Source organism: Salmo salar, chromosome ssa21, assembly GCF_905237065.1.
Source record: "Salmo salar chromosome ssa21, Ssal_v3.1, whole genome shotgun sequence".
Classification (NCBI taxonomy): domain Eukaryota; kingdom Metazoa; phylum Chordata; class Actinopteri; order Salmoniformes; family Salmonidae; genus Salmo; species Salmo salar.
The window spans coordinates 26,171,276-26,188,689 of record NC_059462.1 but is presented as its reverse complement, the minus strand read 5'-3'; the positions used below and the strand labels follow the sequence as shown (position 1 = coordinate 26,188,689).

General features: G+C 44.7%; 1 protein-coding gene across 2 annotated transcripts in view; it reads left to right on the top strand.

Moving 5' to 3' along the window:
* Positions 1–11,908, top strand: part of si:dkey-100n23.5 (cyclic AMP receptor-like protein A) — a 103,278-nt gene extending 91,370 nt beyond the window's left edge. For both annotated transcript variants that reach the window (XM_014164938.2, XM_014164939.2), the window contains 2 exons: positions 6,379–6,526; positions 9,472–11,908. In XM_014164938.2, coding sequence (XP_014020413.1) covers positions 6,379–6,526; positions 9,472–9,639 — 316 coding nt within the window. In that variant the 3' untranslated portion in view covers positions 9,640–11,908. The remainder of the gene's footprint in view (positions 1–6,378; positions 6,527–9,471) is intronic.
* The last annotated feature ends 5,506 nt before the right edge of the window (positions 11,909–17,414 follow it).

Genomic DNA, 17,414 nt, shown 5'->3' with positions numbered 1-17,414 from the left:
GGCCGCCCCCAGGTGGTGAGGGTAGGAAACAACATCTCCACCCCACTGATCCTCAACACTGGGGCCCCACAAGGGTGCATTCTCAGCCCTCTCCTGTACTCCCTGTTCACCCATAACTGCGTGGCCATGCACGCCTCCAACTCAATCATCAAGTTTGCAGACGACACTACAGTGGTAGGCTTGATTACCAACAACGACAAGACGGCCTACAGGGAGGAGGTGAGGGTCCTCGGAGTGGGGTGTCAGGAAAATAACCTTTCACTCAACGTCAACAAAACAAAGGAGATGATCGTGGGCTTCAGGAAACAGCAGAGGGAGCACCCCTCCATCCACATCGACGTGACAGTAGTGGAGAAGGTGGAAAGTTTTAAGTTCCTTGGCGTACACATCACAGACAAACTGAAATGATCCACCCACACAGACAGTGTGGTGAAGAAGGCTGAAGAAATTTGGCTTGTCACCAAAAACACTCACAAACTTTTACAGATGCACAATCGAGAGCATCCTGTCGGGCTGTATCACCGCCTGGTACGGCAATTGCTCTACCCACAACCGTAAGGCTCTCCAGAGGTTAGTGAGGTCTGCACAACGCATCACCGGGGGCAAGCTACCTGCCCTCCAGGACACCTACACCACCCGATGTCACAGGAAGGCCAAAAAGATAATCAAGGACAACAACCACCCGAGCCACTGCCTGTTCACACCGCTATCATCCAGAAGGCGAGGTCAGTACAGGTGCATCAAAGCGGGGACCGAGAGAATGAAAAACAGATTCTATCTCAAGGCCATCAGACTGTTAAACAGCCATCACTAACATTGAGTGGCTGCTGCCAACATACTGACTCAAATCTCTAACCACTTTAATAATTAAAAAATGGATGTAATAAATGTATCACTAGTCACTTTAAACAATGCCACTTGATATAATGTTTACATACCCTACATTATTCATCTCATATGTATATACTGTACTCTATACCATCTACTCTATATCATCTACTTGCCTATGCCGTTCGGCCATCGCTCATCCATATATTTATATGTACATATTCTTATGCATTCCTTTGCACTTGTGTGTATAAGGTAGTTGTTGTGAAATTGTTACATTTCTTGTTAGATATTACTGCACTGTCGGAACTAGAAGCACAAGCATTTCGCTACACTCACATTAGCATCTGCTAACCATGTGTATGTGACCAACAAAATTTGATTTGATTTGAGAAATGTGCCCATTTGTGGATCTGATAGTATTTCTGATTGTCTTAACTCACCATCACCGTGGAGCTTCTCAAAGTATTTTTGTCTTCGCCTTAAAAAGCAAGTAAAAGACTGTTTTTACATCCATTGAGAATGACATTAGTTCCTCAATGTAGCCTATTTGAACAATCTTTCCAGCTCTCTCCCTTTCGATAACCACTCAGCATGAAAGAGGAAAAAATGTCTTGCTCTGATCCGGTGGAATAAAAAAGGCCTACCTGATTACTTCCTATCCCTTGCACAAAATAGCTTACAGCTTTGTCTGTCTGTCCAGAGCTCACTGGCATGGGAAACTGAGGCCCAGAATATTTTATACAATGTTGCAAGTTTGTTAGCTTGAGCTTCAGGCTGGACACATTAATAGTTGATACAATGTTTCAAGTTCCTTGCAGACAGGCCATGCTTAGCCAATGTGATTTATAGGATATTTATTTTTATCCAGATATTTTCCACCTGCGGCCTACAATGCTTTTATTTGTTGGCTTTATGTAGGCTATTTTTACATATTGGCATTAGAAGTTACTTTTAGATTTGTATCATTTTCATTTAGATAGAATTTTAATTAACCACATGACATTGATTTTGAGATATGAAGACTTTATAAATTAAATGAAACTGTTCCACGAGCACATGAACATCATAACTGGCACACAGATCATTAGAAAGAAATGGTAGAATAACTTGGCACTCCAAATGGAAAAGGTTTCCACCCGCTGGTGTAGCCTATTACCAGCAACTTCAGGAGCATAACAGCAGAATCTGTGAAGGCCAGCAGCAGTGGGAGGAGGAGAGTATGTTTGGAAACAGGTTTTATTCTTCTGGTTAGGCTATATTGATCTCTGGCTCCCTCTTTAGTAATTTGTGTGTCTTAGTTATTAATTCAGTGCTTAAAGCATCAGGCGAAGTACCCTACATAGAGTTGATTTTATTCAAACATAGGGTTTGTCTATATATGGAAAAAGAACAATCGATTGATCGAAACAACAGACAACATTTTTAGTCGGGGACAGCCCTAGACAGGTCCTATACTGCAGGATTACATTAGATTAGAGAAGGGCTGATATAGGGAGATGGAGGTGAAGAGGACGAACTGTGAGGGAGAGATGGAGCGTATTTGAAAACAGACAGAGAGAGATAGTGGGGCAAAAATAGAAAGACTTATAAGAGAGGGAAAGAGGAAATAAGGGAAGCAGGATGAATGGAAATACAGTTACAGAGAGAGGTGGAGATGGATGGGAAGAGTGTGGAGGGAGAGAGGGATAGATAAATATGAAAGGAGGGAAGCAGACCCTCTACACCCTCTCTTCTTACTGAGTGGGAGTAAAAGGAAATAGGATGGAAAGAGAGGGAGAGGAAGATGAAGAGATAGGGAGGAAAGCTGAAGAGGGCTGGCATGGACAGAGAATGAGGATGGAAACAAACAAATTGAGATCGATACAGAAAGAAGGTAGAGCCGAGAGGAAGAGCATATGGACGAGTGTGTCAGGAAAAAAGAAGCCGAAAGAGCGAGAGGGTGGAGAGAGATGTGGAGAGAGATGTGAAGAAACTTAAGGATGCAGAGAGAGATGTGTGTAGAAAGGGATGGAAAGAGAGGAAGTTGAGCACTGTTCTTGTAAAGTGCTGCGTGCTGTCAGGGCTGCGGCCAAGAATGTGTAAGCCTGCCATCTCCCACTGCCTAATGGGCTCTTAAACGCTGATATAAAGCACCCTCTCTCTCTGTTTCGTCTCTCTCGCTCCCTATGTGTCGTCCCTCTCTCTCTGTCTGTTGTCCCCCTTGCTGTCTATCAATTCAAAGGGCTTTATTGGCATTGGAAATGTATGTTTACATTGCCAAAGCAAGTGAAATAGATAATGAACAAAAGTGAACAGTAAACATTAAACTCACAACATTTTCAAAGGAATAGAGACATTTCATATGTCATATTATGGCTATGTACAGTGTTGTTTACAACGATGTGTTAATTAAAGGACAAAAGGGAAAATACATCAACATAAATATGGGTTGTATTTACAACGGTGTTTGTTCTTAACTGGTTGCCCTTTTCTTGTGGCAACAGGTCACACATCTTGCTGCTTTGATGACGCACTGTGGTATTTCACCTAATTGATATGGACGTTTATCAAAATTGGATTTGTGGGTCTGTAATCTGAGGGAAATACATTGCATTCTAAAATGGATTTCATAAATGTTTTTCCTCATCAATTTACACACAAAACCCCATAATGACAAAGCGAAAACAGATTTTCTGAAATATTTTATCAGAAATACCTTATTTACATAATTATTCAGACCCTTTGCTATGAGACTCGAATTGAGCTCAGGTGCATCCTGTTTCCATTGATCAGGCTTGAGATGTTTCTACAATTGATTGAAGTCCACCTGTGGTAAATTCAATTGATTGGACGTGATTTGGAAAGGTACACACCTGTCTATATAAGGTCCCACAGTTTACAGTGTATGTCAGACTGGGAGGCTAGTCAGTATCGAAGGAAAGATGAACGGGGCAAAGTACAGAGGTCCTTGAGTGAAAAATCTATTCCCCCTCAGGAGACTGAAAAGATTTGGCATGGGTCCTCAGATCCTCAAAAGGTTCTACAGCTGCACCATCGAGAGCATCCTGACGGGTTGCATCACTGCCTGCTATGGCAACTGCTCGGCCTCCGACCGCAAGGCACTACAGAGGGTAGTGTGTACGGCCCAGTACATCACTGGGGCCAAGCTTCCTGCCATCCAGGACCTCTATACCAGGCCGTGTCAGAGGAAGGCCCTAAAAATTGTCAAAGACTCCAGCAACCCTAGTCATAGACTGTTCTCTCTGCTAGCAGTACCGGATCGCCAAGTCAAGGTCCAAGAGGCTTCTAAACAGCTTCTACCCCCAAGCCATAAGACTACTGAACATCTAATCAAATGGCTACCCAGACTATTTGCATTGTCCCCCCACCCATTTTACACTGCTGCTACTATCGGTTTATTATCTAATGCATAGTCACTTTAATAACTCTTTAGTAACTCTATGTACATATTACCTCGACTAACCAACTAACCGGTGCCCCCACACATTGACCCCACCCTCTGTACCGGTACCTCGCTATTGTTATTTTACTGTTGCTCTTTAATTATTTGTTACTTTGTTACTTTTATTGATTTTTCGTGGGTATTCTTTCTTAAAACTGCATTGTTGGTTAAGGGCTTGTAAGTAGGCATTTCACTGTTGTATTCGGCGCATGTGACAAATACAATTTGATTTGATGAAAACCTGCTCCAGAGTGCTCAGGACCTCAAACTGGGTCGGAGGTTCAACTTCCAACAGGACAACGACCCTAAGCACACAGCCAAGACAACGCAGGTGTGGATTTGTGGACAAGTCTCTGAATGTCCTTGAGTGGCCCAGCCAGAGCCCGGAATTGAACACGATCGAACATCTCTGGAGAGACCTGAAAATAGCTTTGCAACGATGCTCCCCATCCAACCTGACAGAGTGTGAGAGGATCTGCAGAGAAGAATGGGAGAAATCTCCAAATACAGGCTTGTAGCATCATACCCAAGAAGACTCAATGGTGTAATGGCTGCCAAAGGTGCATCAACAAAGTACTGAGTAAAGGGTCTGAATACTTATGTAAATGTGATATTTCAGTTGATATATATATATTTTTTAATTGTACCTATTCTTGCTTTGTCATTACGGGGTATTGTGTGTAGATTGATGAGGGGGAAAAATGATCTCAACCATTTTAGAATAAGGCTGTAACGTAACAAAATGTGGAAAAGGTCTAGGGGTCTGAATATTTTCCAAATGCACTGAATGTGACTCTAATATGCTCATACATTTGGCAGAACTGCAGCTCAGTTTCCACCTCATTTTGTGGGCAGTGTGCACATAGCCTGTCTTCTCTTGAGAGCCAGGTCTGCCTACGGCGGCCTCTCTCAATAGCAAGGCTATGCTCACTGAGTCTGTACATAGTCAAAGCTTTCCTTCATTTTGGATCAGTCACAGTGGTCAGGTATTCTGCCACTGTATACCCTCTGTTTCGGGCCAAATACCATTCCAGTTTACTACATTTTTTTGTTAATTATTTCCAATGTGTCAAGTAATTATCTTTTTGTTTTCTCATGATTTGGTTGGGTCTAATTGTGCTATCTTTCTGTGTTGTATCTCTCGCTCTCTTTTCCTCTCCTGTCTCTGCCTCTCTGAACTCTCTCCCCTGTGTCTCTGCCTCTCTCCCCTGTGTCTCTGCCTCTCTCCCCTGTGTCTCTGCCTCCCTCCCCTGTGTCTCTGCCTCTCTCCCCTGTGTCTCTGCCTCTCTCCCCTGTGTCTCTGCCTCCCTCCCCTGTGTCTCTGCCTCTCTCCCCTGTGTCTCTGCCTCCTTCCCCTGTGTCTCTGCCTCTCTCCCCTTTGTCTCTGCCTCCCTCCCCTGTGTCGCTGCCTCCCTCCCCTGTGTCTCTGCCTCTCTCCCCTGTGTCTCTGCCTCTCTCCCCTGTGTCTCTGCCTCCCTCCCCTGTGTCTCTGCCTCCCTCCCCTGTGTCTCTGCCTCTCTCCCCTGTGTCTCTGCCTCCCTCCCCTGTGTCTCTGCCTCTCTCCCCTGTGTCTCTGCCTCTCTCCCCTGTGTCTCTGCCTCCCTCCCCTGTGTCTCTGCCTCTCTCCCCTGTGTCTCTGCCTCTCTCCCCTGTGTCTCTGCCTCTCTCCCCTGTGTCTCTGCCTCTCTCCCCTGTGTCTCTGCCTCCCTCCCCTGTGTCTCTGCCTCTCTCCCCTGTGTCTCTGCCTCTCTCCCCTTTGTCTCTGCCTCTCTCCCCTGTGTCTCTGCCTCTCTCCCCTGTGTCTCTGCCTCTCTCCCCTGTGTCTCTGCCTCTCTCCCCTGTGTCTCTGCCTCCCTCCCCTGTGTCTCTGCCTCTCTCCCCTGTGTCTCTGCCTCCAATCTCCTTTACTGTGAAGTATTGAGCTGTGGACGTTTTTGTTGTTGGTGTTCTGTGTTTGGGTGTGCGCGCGCATGTGTGTAGCTGGTTTGTTTGTTTCCATACATCTTCCCTCGCTCTCCTCCATGCGCATCGTCTCTATAATGTAAATTAACGTTTTTTTCCTTTCTCTCTCTCTCTCCCTCCCTCCCTCATTCTCCCCTCTCCAGGCTCCATAATGCGTTCTACCCCCAGGATCCAGTGTTCTCTCTTACTTTGCTCCATGTCCTTTCAGCCCCTCTCCATGGCTTGGCCAACGCATTCGTCTTTGGCCTGGACAGAGACACCTGGAGCCAGCTCAGTCCTACAGGCATACAGGTACAACCCTCACCTAAACACTTCTGTAATCTCCCTCCCATCTCGTGGTCTAATCATATGCTTTCCTGGCCCCCTAAACACCTCTATTCTCTTGTTCAGAGAAATGGTCTGAGTAAATACTTCCTTCCAAATGTCTTTGAAAGTAATGAAATAGTATTTTAACCCAGGTCTGGTGCTGTGCGACTCCACACACTGCTGAGTGGCTGTATTTCAAATCAAACTTTATTTGTCACATGCGCCGAATACAACAGGTGCAGGTAGACCTTACAGTGAAATGCTGAATACAACAGGTGCAGGTAGACCTTACAGTGAAATGCTGAATACAACAGGTGTAGGTAGACCTTACAGTGAAATGCTGAATACAACAGGTGCAGGTAGACCTTACAGTGAAATGCTGAATACAACAGGTGCAGGTAGACCTTACAGTGAAATGCTGAATACAACAGGTGTAGGTAGACCTTACAGTGAAATGCTGAATACAACAGGTGTAGGTGGACCTTACAGTGAAATGCTGAATACAACAGCTGTTGACCTTACAGTGAAATGCTGAATAGAACAGGTGTAGGTAGACCTTACAGTGAAATGCTGAATACAACAGGTGTAGGTAGACCTTACAGTGAAATGCTTACTTACAGGCCCTAACCAACAGTGCAATTTTTAAGTAAAGAATAGGTATTAGGTGAACAATAGATAAGTAAAGAAATGAAAAACAGTAAGAAGACAGTGAAAAATAACAGTAGCGAGGCTACAATTTACTCAGCCCATTTCGCTGAACAAGAGAGTAGAGGTGTTTAAGGGGCCAGGAAAGCATATGATTAGACCACGAGATGGGAGGGAGATTACAGACACATACACACACCCTGCTGTTGTTCTTAATGGAGAGTGAGCACACTCAGAGAGAGAGGAGTCAGATGTGACCTTCAACCTAAATGTCAGCGAAGATGTGTGTATCCGCGGAGTGTGTTTGTGAGAGAGTGAGACACAGACAGAGAGAGGGGAACAGCGATATAGACCTGATTGTGTCTATGTTTGAGCAACGGGGAGTGTGTGTGTGTGTGTGTGTGTGTGTGTGTGTGTGTGTGTGTGTGTGTGTGTGTGTGTGTGTGTGTGAGAGAGAGAGAAACAGAGAAATAGACATATGAGTGTGTCTGTGTTTGAGCAACTGGGAGTTATGTGTTTGTGTGTGTGTGTGTGTGTGTGCTCTTTCATGACTAACAGGCAGTTGGTATTCATCATGGCATGCGACTCCCACACACATCAGGTGTGAGATTGGTGGGGGGGGGCGTAGCCGTAACAGCATCAAAACATTATTCCCCTCCGCAGCAAGTCCACACTTTCACGCCCTCTCGCTCTCAGCCTCCCACTATTTGTCCTGTCGTCTTTCTCCCTCTGTCTCTCTCCCTCTTTCTGTCTCTCGCCCTCTCCCTGTTGCTGTCTCTCTCCCTCTGTTTCTATTATGCTATCTCATCCTCTGTCGTTCACATCTCTCCCTCTGTTTCTATTATGCTATCTCATCCTCTGTCGTTCACATCTCTCCCTCTGTTTCTATTATGCTATCTCATCCTCTGTCGTTCACATCTCTCCCTCTGTTTCTATTATGCTATCTCATCCTCTGTCGTTCACATCTCTCCCTCTGTTTCTATTATGCTATCTCATCCTCTGTCGTTCACATCTCTCCCTCTGTTTCTATTATGCTATCTCATCCTCTGTCGTTCACATCTCTCCCTCTGTTTCTATTATGCTATCTCATCCTCTGTCGTTCACATCTCTCCCTCTGTTTCTATTATGCTATCTCATCCTCTGTCGTTCACATCTCTCCCTCTGTTTCTATTATGCTATCTCATCCTCTGTCGTTCACATCTCTCCCTCTGTTTCTATTATGCTATCTCATCCTCTGTCGTTCACATCTCTCCCTCTGTTTCTATTATGCTATCTCATCCTCTGTCGTTCACATCTCTCCCTCTGTTTCTATTATGCTATCTCATCCTCTGTCGTTCACATCTCTCCCTCTGTTTCTATTATGCTATCTCATCCTCTGTCGTTCACATCTCTCCCTCTGTTTCTATTATGCTATCTCATCCTCTGTCGTTCACATCTCTCCCTCTGTTTCTATTATGCTATCTCATCCTCTGTCGTTCACATCTCTCCCTCTGTTTCTATTATGCTATCTCATCCTCTGTCGTTCACATCTCTCCCTCTGTTTCTATTATGCTATCTCATCCTCTGTCGTTCACATCTCTCCCTCTGTTTCTATTATGCTATCTCATCCTCTGTCGTTCACATCTCTCCCTCTGTTTCTATTATGCTATCTCATCCTCTGTCGTTCACATCTCTCCCTCTGTTTCTATTATGCTATCTCATCCTCTGTCGTTCACATCTCTCCCTCTGTTTCTATTATGCTATCTCATCCTCTGTCGTTCACATCTCTCCCTCTGTTTCTATTATGCTATCTCATCCTCTGTCGTTCACATCTCTCCCTCTGTTTCTATTATGCTATCTCATCCTCTGTCGTTCACATCTCTCCCTCTGTTTCTTGTTCTTTTTCTCTCTCTGTCTGTCTAATTCTCTATCTGTCGTTCACATCTCTCCCTCTGTTTCTTGTTCTTTTTCTCTCTCTGTCTGTCTAATTCTCTATCTGTCGTTCACATCTCTCTCCTTTGTTACGCTTTCTCTCTCATCCTCCCCCTCTGTGGCTTGCACTCTCTCTCTGTCCCCCCCCCCCCCCTTCCCCCTCTCCCTCTCTGTGATATTGATCAGTTTTCTAACCATGCGGCTCAACTGCCTGTGGCACTACAATCAGCACACATCTCGGCTCTGCCAAATGTGTGCGTGTCTGTCTCTTTGTGTGTGTGTGTGTGTGTGTGTGTGTGTGTGTGTGTGTGTGGTGTGTGTGTGTGTGTGACTCTGTTAACTCTGTGAATATGTGTTTCTGTGTGTGATCCTAGTTGGCGCTGCAGTCTCGGCTGTGTGACAGGACGCGTATCAGGGAGTACCATGCTGGGGCGGTGCACTACACGCAGGCTGAGCTGGGAGACTTCAGTGACGAGGATGATGATGACACCAACGTCCTTTTCTACTCCCCTGACATGACCCTGAAAGACAGAGGACCCTAAGAGAGAGGCAGACAGACAGAGCAAGCGAGAGATTCATTCTGAGGGGGGATACGTAGGGAGGAAGAGAGAAAGGGAGCGAAGGAGGGATAGTGAGGGGTTTCTGTGTTAGGTCTGTCAGGATCCATTATTAATCCACATCCTTTACTATTTAATAACCTCCAACTACACACACACACACACACACACACACTATCCTGCTTTGCTATCTGACTTACACAGCATCGTAACAAAACCAGCAAAGCAGCTATAGTGCTTTAAACAGCCTTCAACCCTAATGCTACACACTAGCCTGGGTGCCAGTCTGACTCTGCTTCAGTCCTAGTCAACTGCAGAGCTGGCTAAGGAAAGAACAGACTGTCCTGGTACCCAGGCTAGCATATCACTAGTCCCAAGGGGCTTCCTCTCCTCACCTCCTTTCCTTCATCTGCACTGATCTGAAAAGACAGGATAGGTGAAAGCAAAATGTGTGTTTAATGTTCAAAGGAGAGGAAAACCGTTAAGACTATTGTCATGTACCCAGGAACTGCACAGTCACTTGCTCACTGAGCTCTCCATGTTATTTTTACATTTACATTTTTTTGTCATTTGGCAGACGCTCTTATCCAGAACGATTTACAGGAGACATTAGGGTTAAGTGCCTTGCTCAAGGACACATCGACAGATTTTTCACCAAGTCGGCTCGTGGATTTGCACCAGCGACCTTTCGGTTACTGGCCCAACACTCTTAACCTCTAGACTACCTGCTGCTTATGCTGTTAGCTTGTGTTTATTATGTTATTTATGGCTTCTTTTTTTTACTGTATGACTTCTGTTAGCAAATCCTTCCCAAGAACATGTTGCGATCACGGTAATGCCCAGCATTATATGTGACTTTCGGAGCTCTGAGGGGTATAATACAACACAAGTTAAACAAGTTAGCTAGCTAACTTACCTGAATATTCTGACATAACTTTTTCTTTTTTAGGAAGATAAGCTTGAAATGGGCATGGTCTAATTGACTCAACAACCAAAACCCAAATCTAAGTTTAGCCTTCTTAATTAACCAGAAAATCTGTAGTTATTTCTGCTTGTTTATAAGTTAGCAGGCTAACTCATTGATCCTGCTTTGTAGTTTACCCATCTGGTGCTAATGCTACAGTAGCTGACCATACAGGTTCTCTAACTCAACTCAACATGCTAAAAAGGCCTCAATTCAAAACAGACAGATAAATGGAGGGAGGAAAAAATGTAAAGAAAGGGAGGGGGTGATGGAATTGTGAAACCAAGATAGGGAATGGGGAGAGGTAGCAAGAGATATCTTAGAACAATTCATGTCCCAACGATAGCTGGGGATTTAAACGAACAAAATCCAGTATTTGAACAGTTTAACTTCTATCACACCTGTTGTTGTCTTTACATATGGCATTACTAATGTTGCTACTCTTGTAAAACGTCCGTTGTTTTTCGTACTTTTATGCAGCTATGTTCTTTTTTCCATGAAATGCTGTGGTCTGCCCACAGGTTTGAGTTTGTTTGATAAACTGTTATACTGTATTTATAAGAGACAATGTACTGTATATATATTAGTGTATACTCTATATTTTTGTATGGATGCTTTTGACTGGAATGTGAAAAGGTTAACTTGACCCCTAAATGGTCTCCATGTCCTGCTGTTTAGGCCTCAATGGGGGTGGGAGCAGTAAAATTGAACACACACACACTTTCTTAAAATGTGTCTCTCACACTTACACTCTTTCTTTGATGCCTGTCTCACAGAAATGCATGTGCACACACACACACACACACACACTTTGACACACAGTCACCTGTCTCTTTGATGTAGCGGCTGCCACAAGGACAGTAGGAGCCTCTGACGGTCTGTCATTGACCTTCGACACTATGTCATTGGCTGACTTCTAGAGAACCGCAATGTGATTAGCAGGCTGTTAGAGGTGCTGTGTGGTTGACGGGCTGATGAAAAGAGAGATGTGATTTTGCTGAACATCCTGACAAGGGTGTTCCTTTCCCAAATCAACCCCGTAGTCCCAGTGCACTTATGGAGAACTGGATAGCTATTAGTGAAACAGTAATCTACACAAGTGCACAAGAGGTATGGGGCAAGGGGTACATTTGGGGATGCGCATATAGACCTAACACAGAATCCTATCTACACATAATTATACAGTCCCCTCTCAAACCACATACAATCGCTGCACCAATCCCAGTTTAGGCATACTTCTATTGTTCTGCTGTACACTCCATCTAATAAACAAGCAGGATACACATTTCACCACTGGCTGTGTTTATTCTCCTGTCACATTGTCAACCTTGTCAATCATGGATCATATATAGGGAAGTAGAGTAATACAACACTGTGTGTGTGTGTGTGTGTGTGTGTGTGTGTGTGTGTGTGTGTGTGTGTGTGTGTGTGTGTGTGTGTGTGTGTGTGTGTGTGTGTGTGTGTGTGTGTGTGTGTGTGTGTGTGTGCGCCAAATCACGTCTCCAGGGTTGTAGAATAATGGATATTAATTATTCTGCTAACCATTGGCCCCCGCCATGTCTCCAAATCTGGTTAACTGGATTTTGATTTATGAAAAAGTGTCCATGGTCCTCCAGAAATCTACCCCCACCACTCCGTTTGAACGTCTCTGTAAAAAAAAAAAAAAAAAAAGACCCGCGAAGTGCCTGGAAATAACAATCTTATTGTCACACGGGAATAATTATTCCTCCAGTATCGCTGCATGTGATGTAATTGGATACTACTGAACATTCGCAGGACACAGGCATGGCTGCACGCACTGCGTACTATAGCCTCGCCTCTCTGCCTCTACTAGGTCTCGTCAGAGAGTAGGCCTAGCGTATAGAGAGTTTAACAGTCTGGTAGAATGCGTGTCATAGAAATAGACAGTAGCCTATGTGGGAGAGAAAGAGACCGATAGATTGTGTGTTTGTCTGTGTGTCACAATGGGAGAGAGAGCGCGCAGTGTTTGGCGACACGCAGGATTCGGAGAGAAACCGGAGCCGTTGTTTGGACCGTGGCCTTGACCCAGGGGTGACGCACGGCGCCTTGCAGTCAGTAGGCTGGCTAGTACACAGAGGGAGAATAACTACACCCATGGCTGAAGTCAACCTCATATGAAATGGGGGGGTCGTCGTGAGCTGGAGGAAGGAAGCATTAATAGCCTACATTTTGGGGCTCGCACAAACTCAACTTCCCGATAGAGGCCAACTGGGAATGGTGCCTCGCTTTTTCAATTCAATTAAAATGTGCTTTATTGGCATGGAAAACAAAGGCTATGTTTACATTGCCAAAGCAAGCGAAAAAACAATAAACAAATGTGAAATCAGGAATTAACGGTAGCCTAAACCTTAGGGTAGTAGTAGTAGGGGGCAACCACCCCCCCCCCCCGTAATTCACATAAAGACCACAAAATATCACCAAATTATTTTCCCAAAACTTTTCCCTGCTGTCACTGTTCTTGCTGAACAAAACTTTTCCTCTGTGTCATCATGACTTTTGGAGATATTTCTTCAAAACGATTGGTGGTAAGTTGATCTCTTTTTTTTTAAGTTATAGATATATTCCAATGAAGTTAAATCTATGTATTTTTTTTTATATATAAACGTAGGAAAGTCTTAAGATAAATAATCCACTTGCTTTTGAGTAAAGTAGTAATATGTTGGATGAGGGTCACTTTCCTGACCAAGGTCCTTCTTCCCCTGATTGCTCAGTTTCTCACACAAATCATTAAGGAACCTACCAGGTACAACCCGAAATCCGTAACCATGGGCACCCTTTTAGATATCACTCTGACCAACCTGCCCTCTAAATACACCTCTGCTGTCTTCATACAGGATCTCAGCGATCACTGCCTCATTGCCTGTGTGAGTACTGGGTCCGCGGTCAAACGACCAACCCTCATCACTATCAAATGCTCCCTAAAACACTTCAGCGAGCAGGCCTTTCTAATCGACCTGGCCCGGGTATCCTGGAAGGATATTGACCTCATCCCGTCAGTAGAGGATGCCTGGTTGCTCTTCAAAAGTGCTTTCCTCTCCATCTTAAATAAACATGCCCCATTCAGAAATTGTAAAACTAAGAACAGATATAGCCCTTGGTTCACCCCAGACTTGACTGCCCTTGACCAGCACAAAAACATCCTGTGGCGTTCTCCCCCTTGATATGCAACTTTTCAGGGAAGTCAGGAACCAATATACTCAGTCAGTTAGGAAAGCTAAGGCTAGCTTTTTCAAACAGAAATTTGCTTCCTGTAGCACTAATTCCAAAAAGTTTTTGGACACTGTAAAGTCCATGGAGAATGAGAGCACCTCTTCCCAGCTGCCCACTGCACTGAGGATAGGAAACACTGTCACCACTGTTAAATCTACAATAATCGATCATTTCAAGAAGCATTTTTCCACGGCTGGCCATGCTTTCCACCTGGCAACCCCTACCCTGGCCAACATCTCAGCACCCCCTGCAGCAACTTTATAAGTCTTTGCTAGGTAAAGCCCCGCCTTATCTCAGCTCACTGGTCACCATAGCAACACCCACCCGTAGCACGCACTCCAGCAGGTACATTGCACTGGTCACCCCCAAAGCCAACACTTCCTTTGGCCACCTTTCCTTCCAGTTCTCTGCTGCCAATGACTGGAACGAATTGCACATATCTCTGAAGCTGGAGTCTTATATCTCCCTCTCTAACTTTAAGCATCAGCTGTCTGAGCAGCTTACCGATCACTGTACCTGTACACAGCCAATCTGTAAATAGCACACCCAACTACCTCATCCCCATATTGTTACTTGCCCGCTTGCTCTATTGCACCCCAGTATCTCTACTTGCACATCATCATCTGCACATCCTTCACTCTAGTATGAATGCTAATTTGTAATTATTTTTGCCTCTCGGGCCTATTTATTGCCTACCTCCCTACTCTTCTACATTTGCACACACTGTACATAGATTTTTCTATTTTTATTTTATTTTGTTTCATTGACTGTATGTTTGTTTGTGTAACTCTGTGTTGTTGTTTTTGTTGCACTGCTTTGCTTTATCTTGGCCAGGTCGCAGTTGTAAATGAGAACTTGTTCTCAACTGGCTTCCCTGGTTAAATAAAGGTGAAAAAAATATATATAATTGGCCAGGTGGCCCCTGGCCAAACTGAGCAATCAGGGGAAGAAGGGCCTTGGTCAGGAAAGTGATTCCAAACTTCTTCCATGGTTCCAAACTGCTTCCATTTAAGAATGGTAGAGGCAACTCTGTTCTTGGGGATCTTGGGGATTCCCCAGATTTGTGTGTGCCTTTCTAAATTATGTACAATCAATTGAATTTACCTCAGGTGGACTCCAAAGATGATCAATAGAAACAATTTCGAGTCTCATAGGAAAAGGTCTGAATACTTATGTAAAAAAGGTATTTCTGTTTTTATATTTAATACTGTAACGACCCTGGGTTTATAAGCGCGGAAATCGACTCTGCCTCTTGAGCGTGCTTTTGCGGCACAGTCAATAACGCGCTGGACTTCGGGCTAGAAGGTAGAGGGTTCGAGACCTGCTCGCTGCCTGTTTCATTACATTGGTGTCAGAAGTGATCGGACCTTGCATCCACGACAGTGCGTGTGCTTGGCCGGTGAGCCAAGGAGGGAGTAGTGTAACGACCCTGGGTTTATAAGTGCGGAAATCGACTCTGCCACTTCAGCATGCTTTTGTGGCAGAGTCGATAGCGCGCTGGACTTCGGGCTAGAAGGTCGAGGGTTTGAGACCTGCTCCCTGTTGTTTCATTACAATAGATTTGCAAACATTTCTAAAAACCTGTTTTCGCTTTGTCATTATGGTGTATTGTGTGTAGATTGATGAGGAAATGTTTTTATTTTATCCATTTTAGAATAAGGCTGTAACGTAACAGAATGTGAAAAAGTCAAGGGGTCTAAATACTTTCCAAATGCACTGTAGGCTAACTCACTGATTTCCCTCTAGCATAAATACTTTTAGGCCTACTCTCTTGCACGAGTTGCTTCTGCCCCACTCTGGGAACTGCTCGGCAAACGGCCCTATAATGGGGCCTATGTGGTTCTAAATAGGGGGTTTTCTCATCGGGGAGTTCCCAGCCTTCTTTCCACTCTTGGTTCAACTGCCTGTCAGTGTCAGAGTTGGTTGATTTGATAATACAATGACGAACAATGTGCAGATCTAGATTATTAGATTTCTATAAATCAATCCCCCTTCGCCCGCTCGCCCGGCTGTCTGTCTGTGTGTGCTTGTGAGGGCTGCACAAGCTGGGTGAGGAACTGCATGAAATGTATTTTTTGTCTAATTACACCCCCCTCCTCTCTCTCTCACACACGCACTCAAACAAACACTCAAACACACACAGCACGGGCTAGTTTGTTTGCTTGTGGTGTGTGTGAGTAGTGAGTGGGTGGGTGTTTGTGTGTGTAGCCTATCTCTGTGTTGCGTGTACACAGCACTAACTAATTCCTATAACATGCATATGATTATGGCTGTATTATGTTGTCTTGGAGTAGAACACCCACCAGGGTTAAACACATCAGAAATCACTTTGTCACACATTTTTTATTAACACTTGCTCAACTAAAAATCTAATCTCTCATCTCAATTTAAGTCGATCCAACAAAATGATGTTGAGCTAAATTGATCTAATATTTTGTCATTTAGAAAAAGTGAATATATATATATATATATATATATATATATATATATATATATACTGCTCAAAAAAATAAAGGGAACACTAAAATAACACATCCTAGATCTGAATGAATGAAATAATGTTATTAAATACTTTTTCCTTTACATAATTGAATGTGCTGACAACAAAATCACACAAAAATAATCAATGGAAATCCAATTTTTCAACCCATGGAGGTCTGGATTTGGAGTCACACTCAAAATTAAAGTGGAAAACCACACTACAGGCTGATCCAACTTTGATGTAATGTCCTTAAAACAAGTCAAAATGAGGCTCAGTAGTGTGTGTGGCCTCCACGTGCCTGTATGACCTCCCTACAACGCCTGGGCATGCTCCTGATGAGGTGGCGGATGGTCTCCTGAGGGATCTCCTCCCAGACCTGGACTAAAGCATCTGCCAACTCCTGGACAGTCTGTGGTGCAACTTGGCGTTGGTGGATGGAGCGAGACATGATGTCCCAGATGTGCTCAATTGGATTCAGGTCTGGGGAACGGGCGGGTCAGTCCATAGCATCAATGCCTTCCTCTTGCAGGAACTGCTGACACACTCCAGCCACATGAGGTCTAGCATTGTCTTGCATTAGGAGGAACCCAGGGCCAACCGCACCAGCATATGGTCTCACAAGGGGTCTGAGGATCTCATCTCGGTACCTAATGGCAGTCAGGCTACCTCTGGCGAGCACATGGAGGGCTGTGCGGCCCCCCAAAGAAATGCCACCCCACACCATGACTGACCCACCGCCAAACCGGTCATGCTGGAGGATGTTGCAGGCAGCAGAACGTTCTCCACGGCGTCTCCAGACTCTGTCACGTCTGTCACATGTGCTCAGTGTGAACCTGCTTTCATCTTTGAAGAGCACAGGGCGCCAGTGGCGAATTTGCCAATCTTGGTGTTCTCTGGCAAATGCCAAACGTCCTGCACGGTGTTGGGCTGTAAGCACAACCCCCACCTGTGGACGTCGGGCCCTCATACCACCCTCATGGAGTCTGTTTCTGACCGTTTGAGCAGACACATGCACATTTGTGGCCTGCTGGAGGTCATTTTGCAGGGCTCTGGCAGTGCTCTTCCTGCTCCTCCTTGCACAAA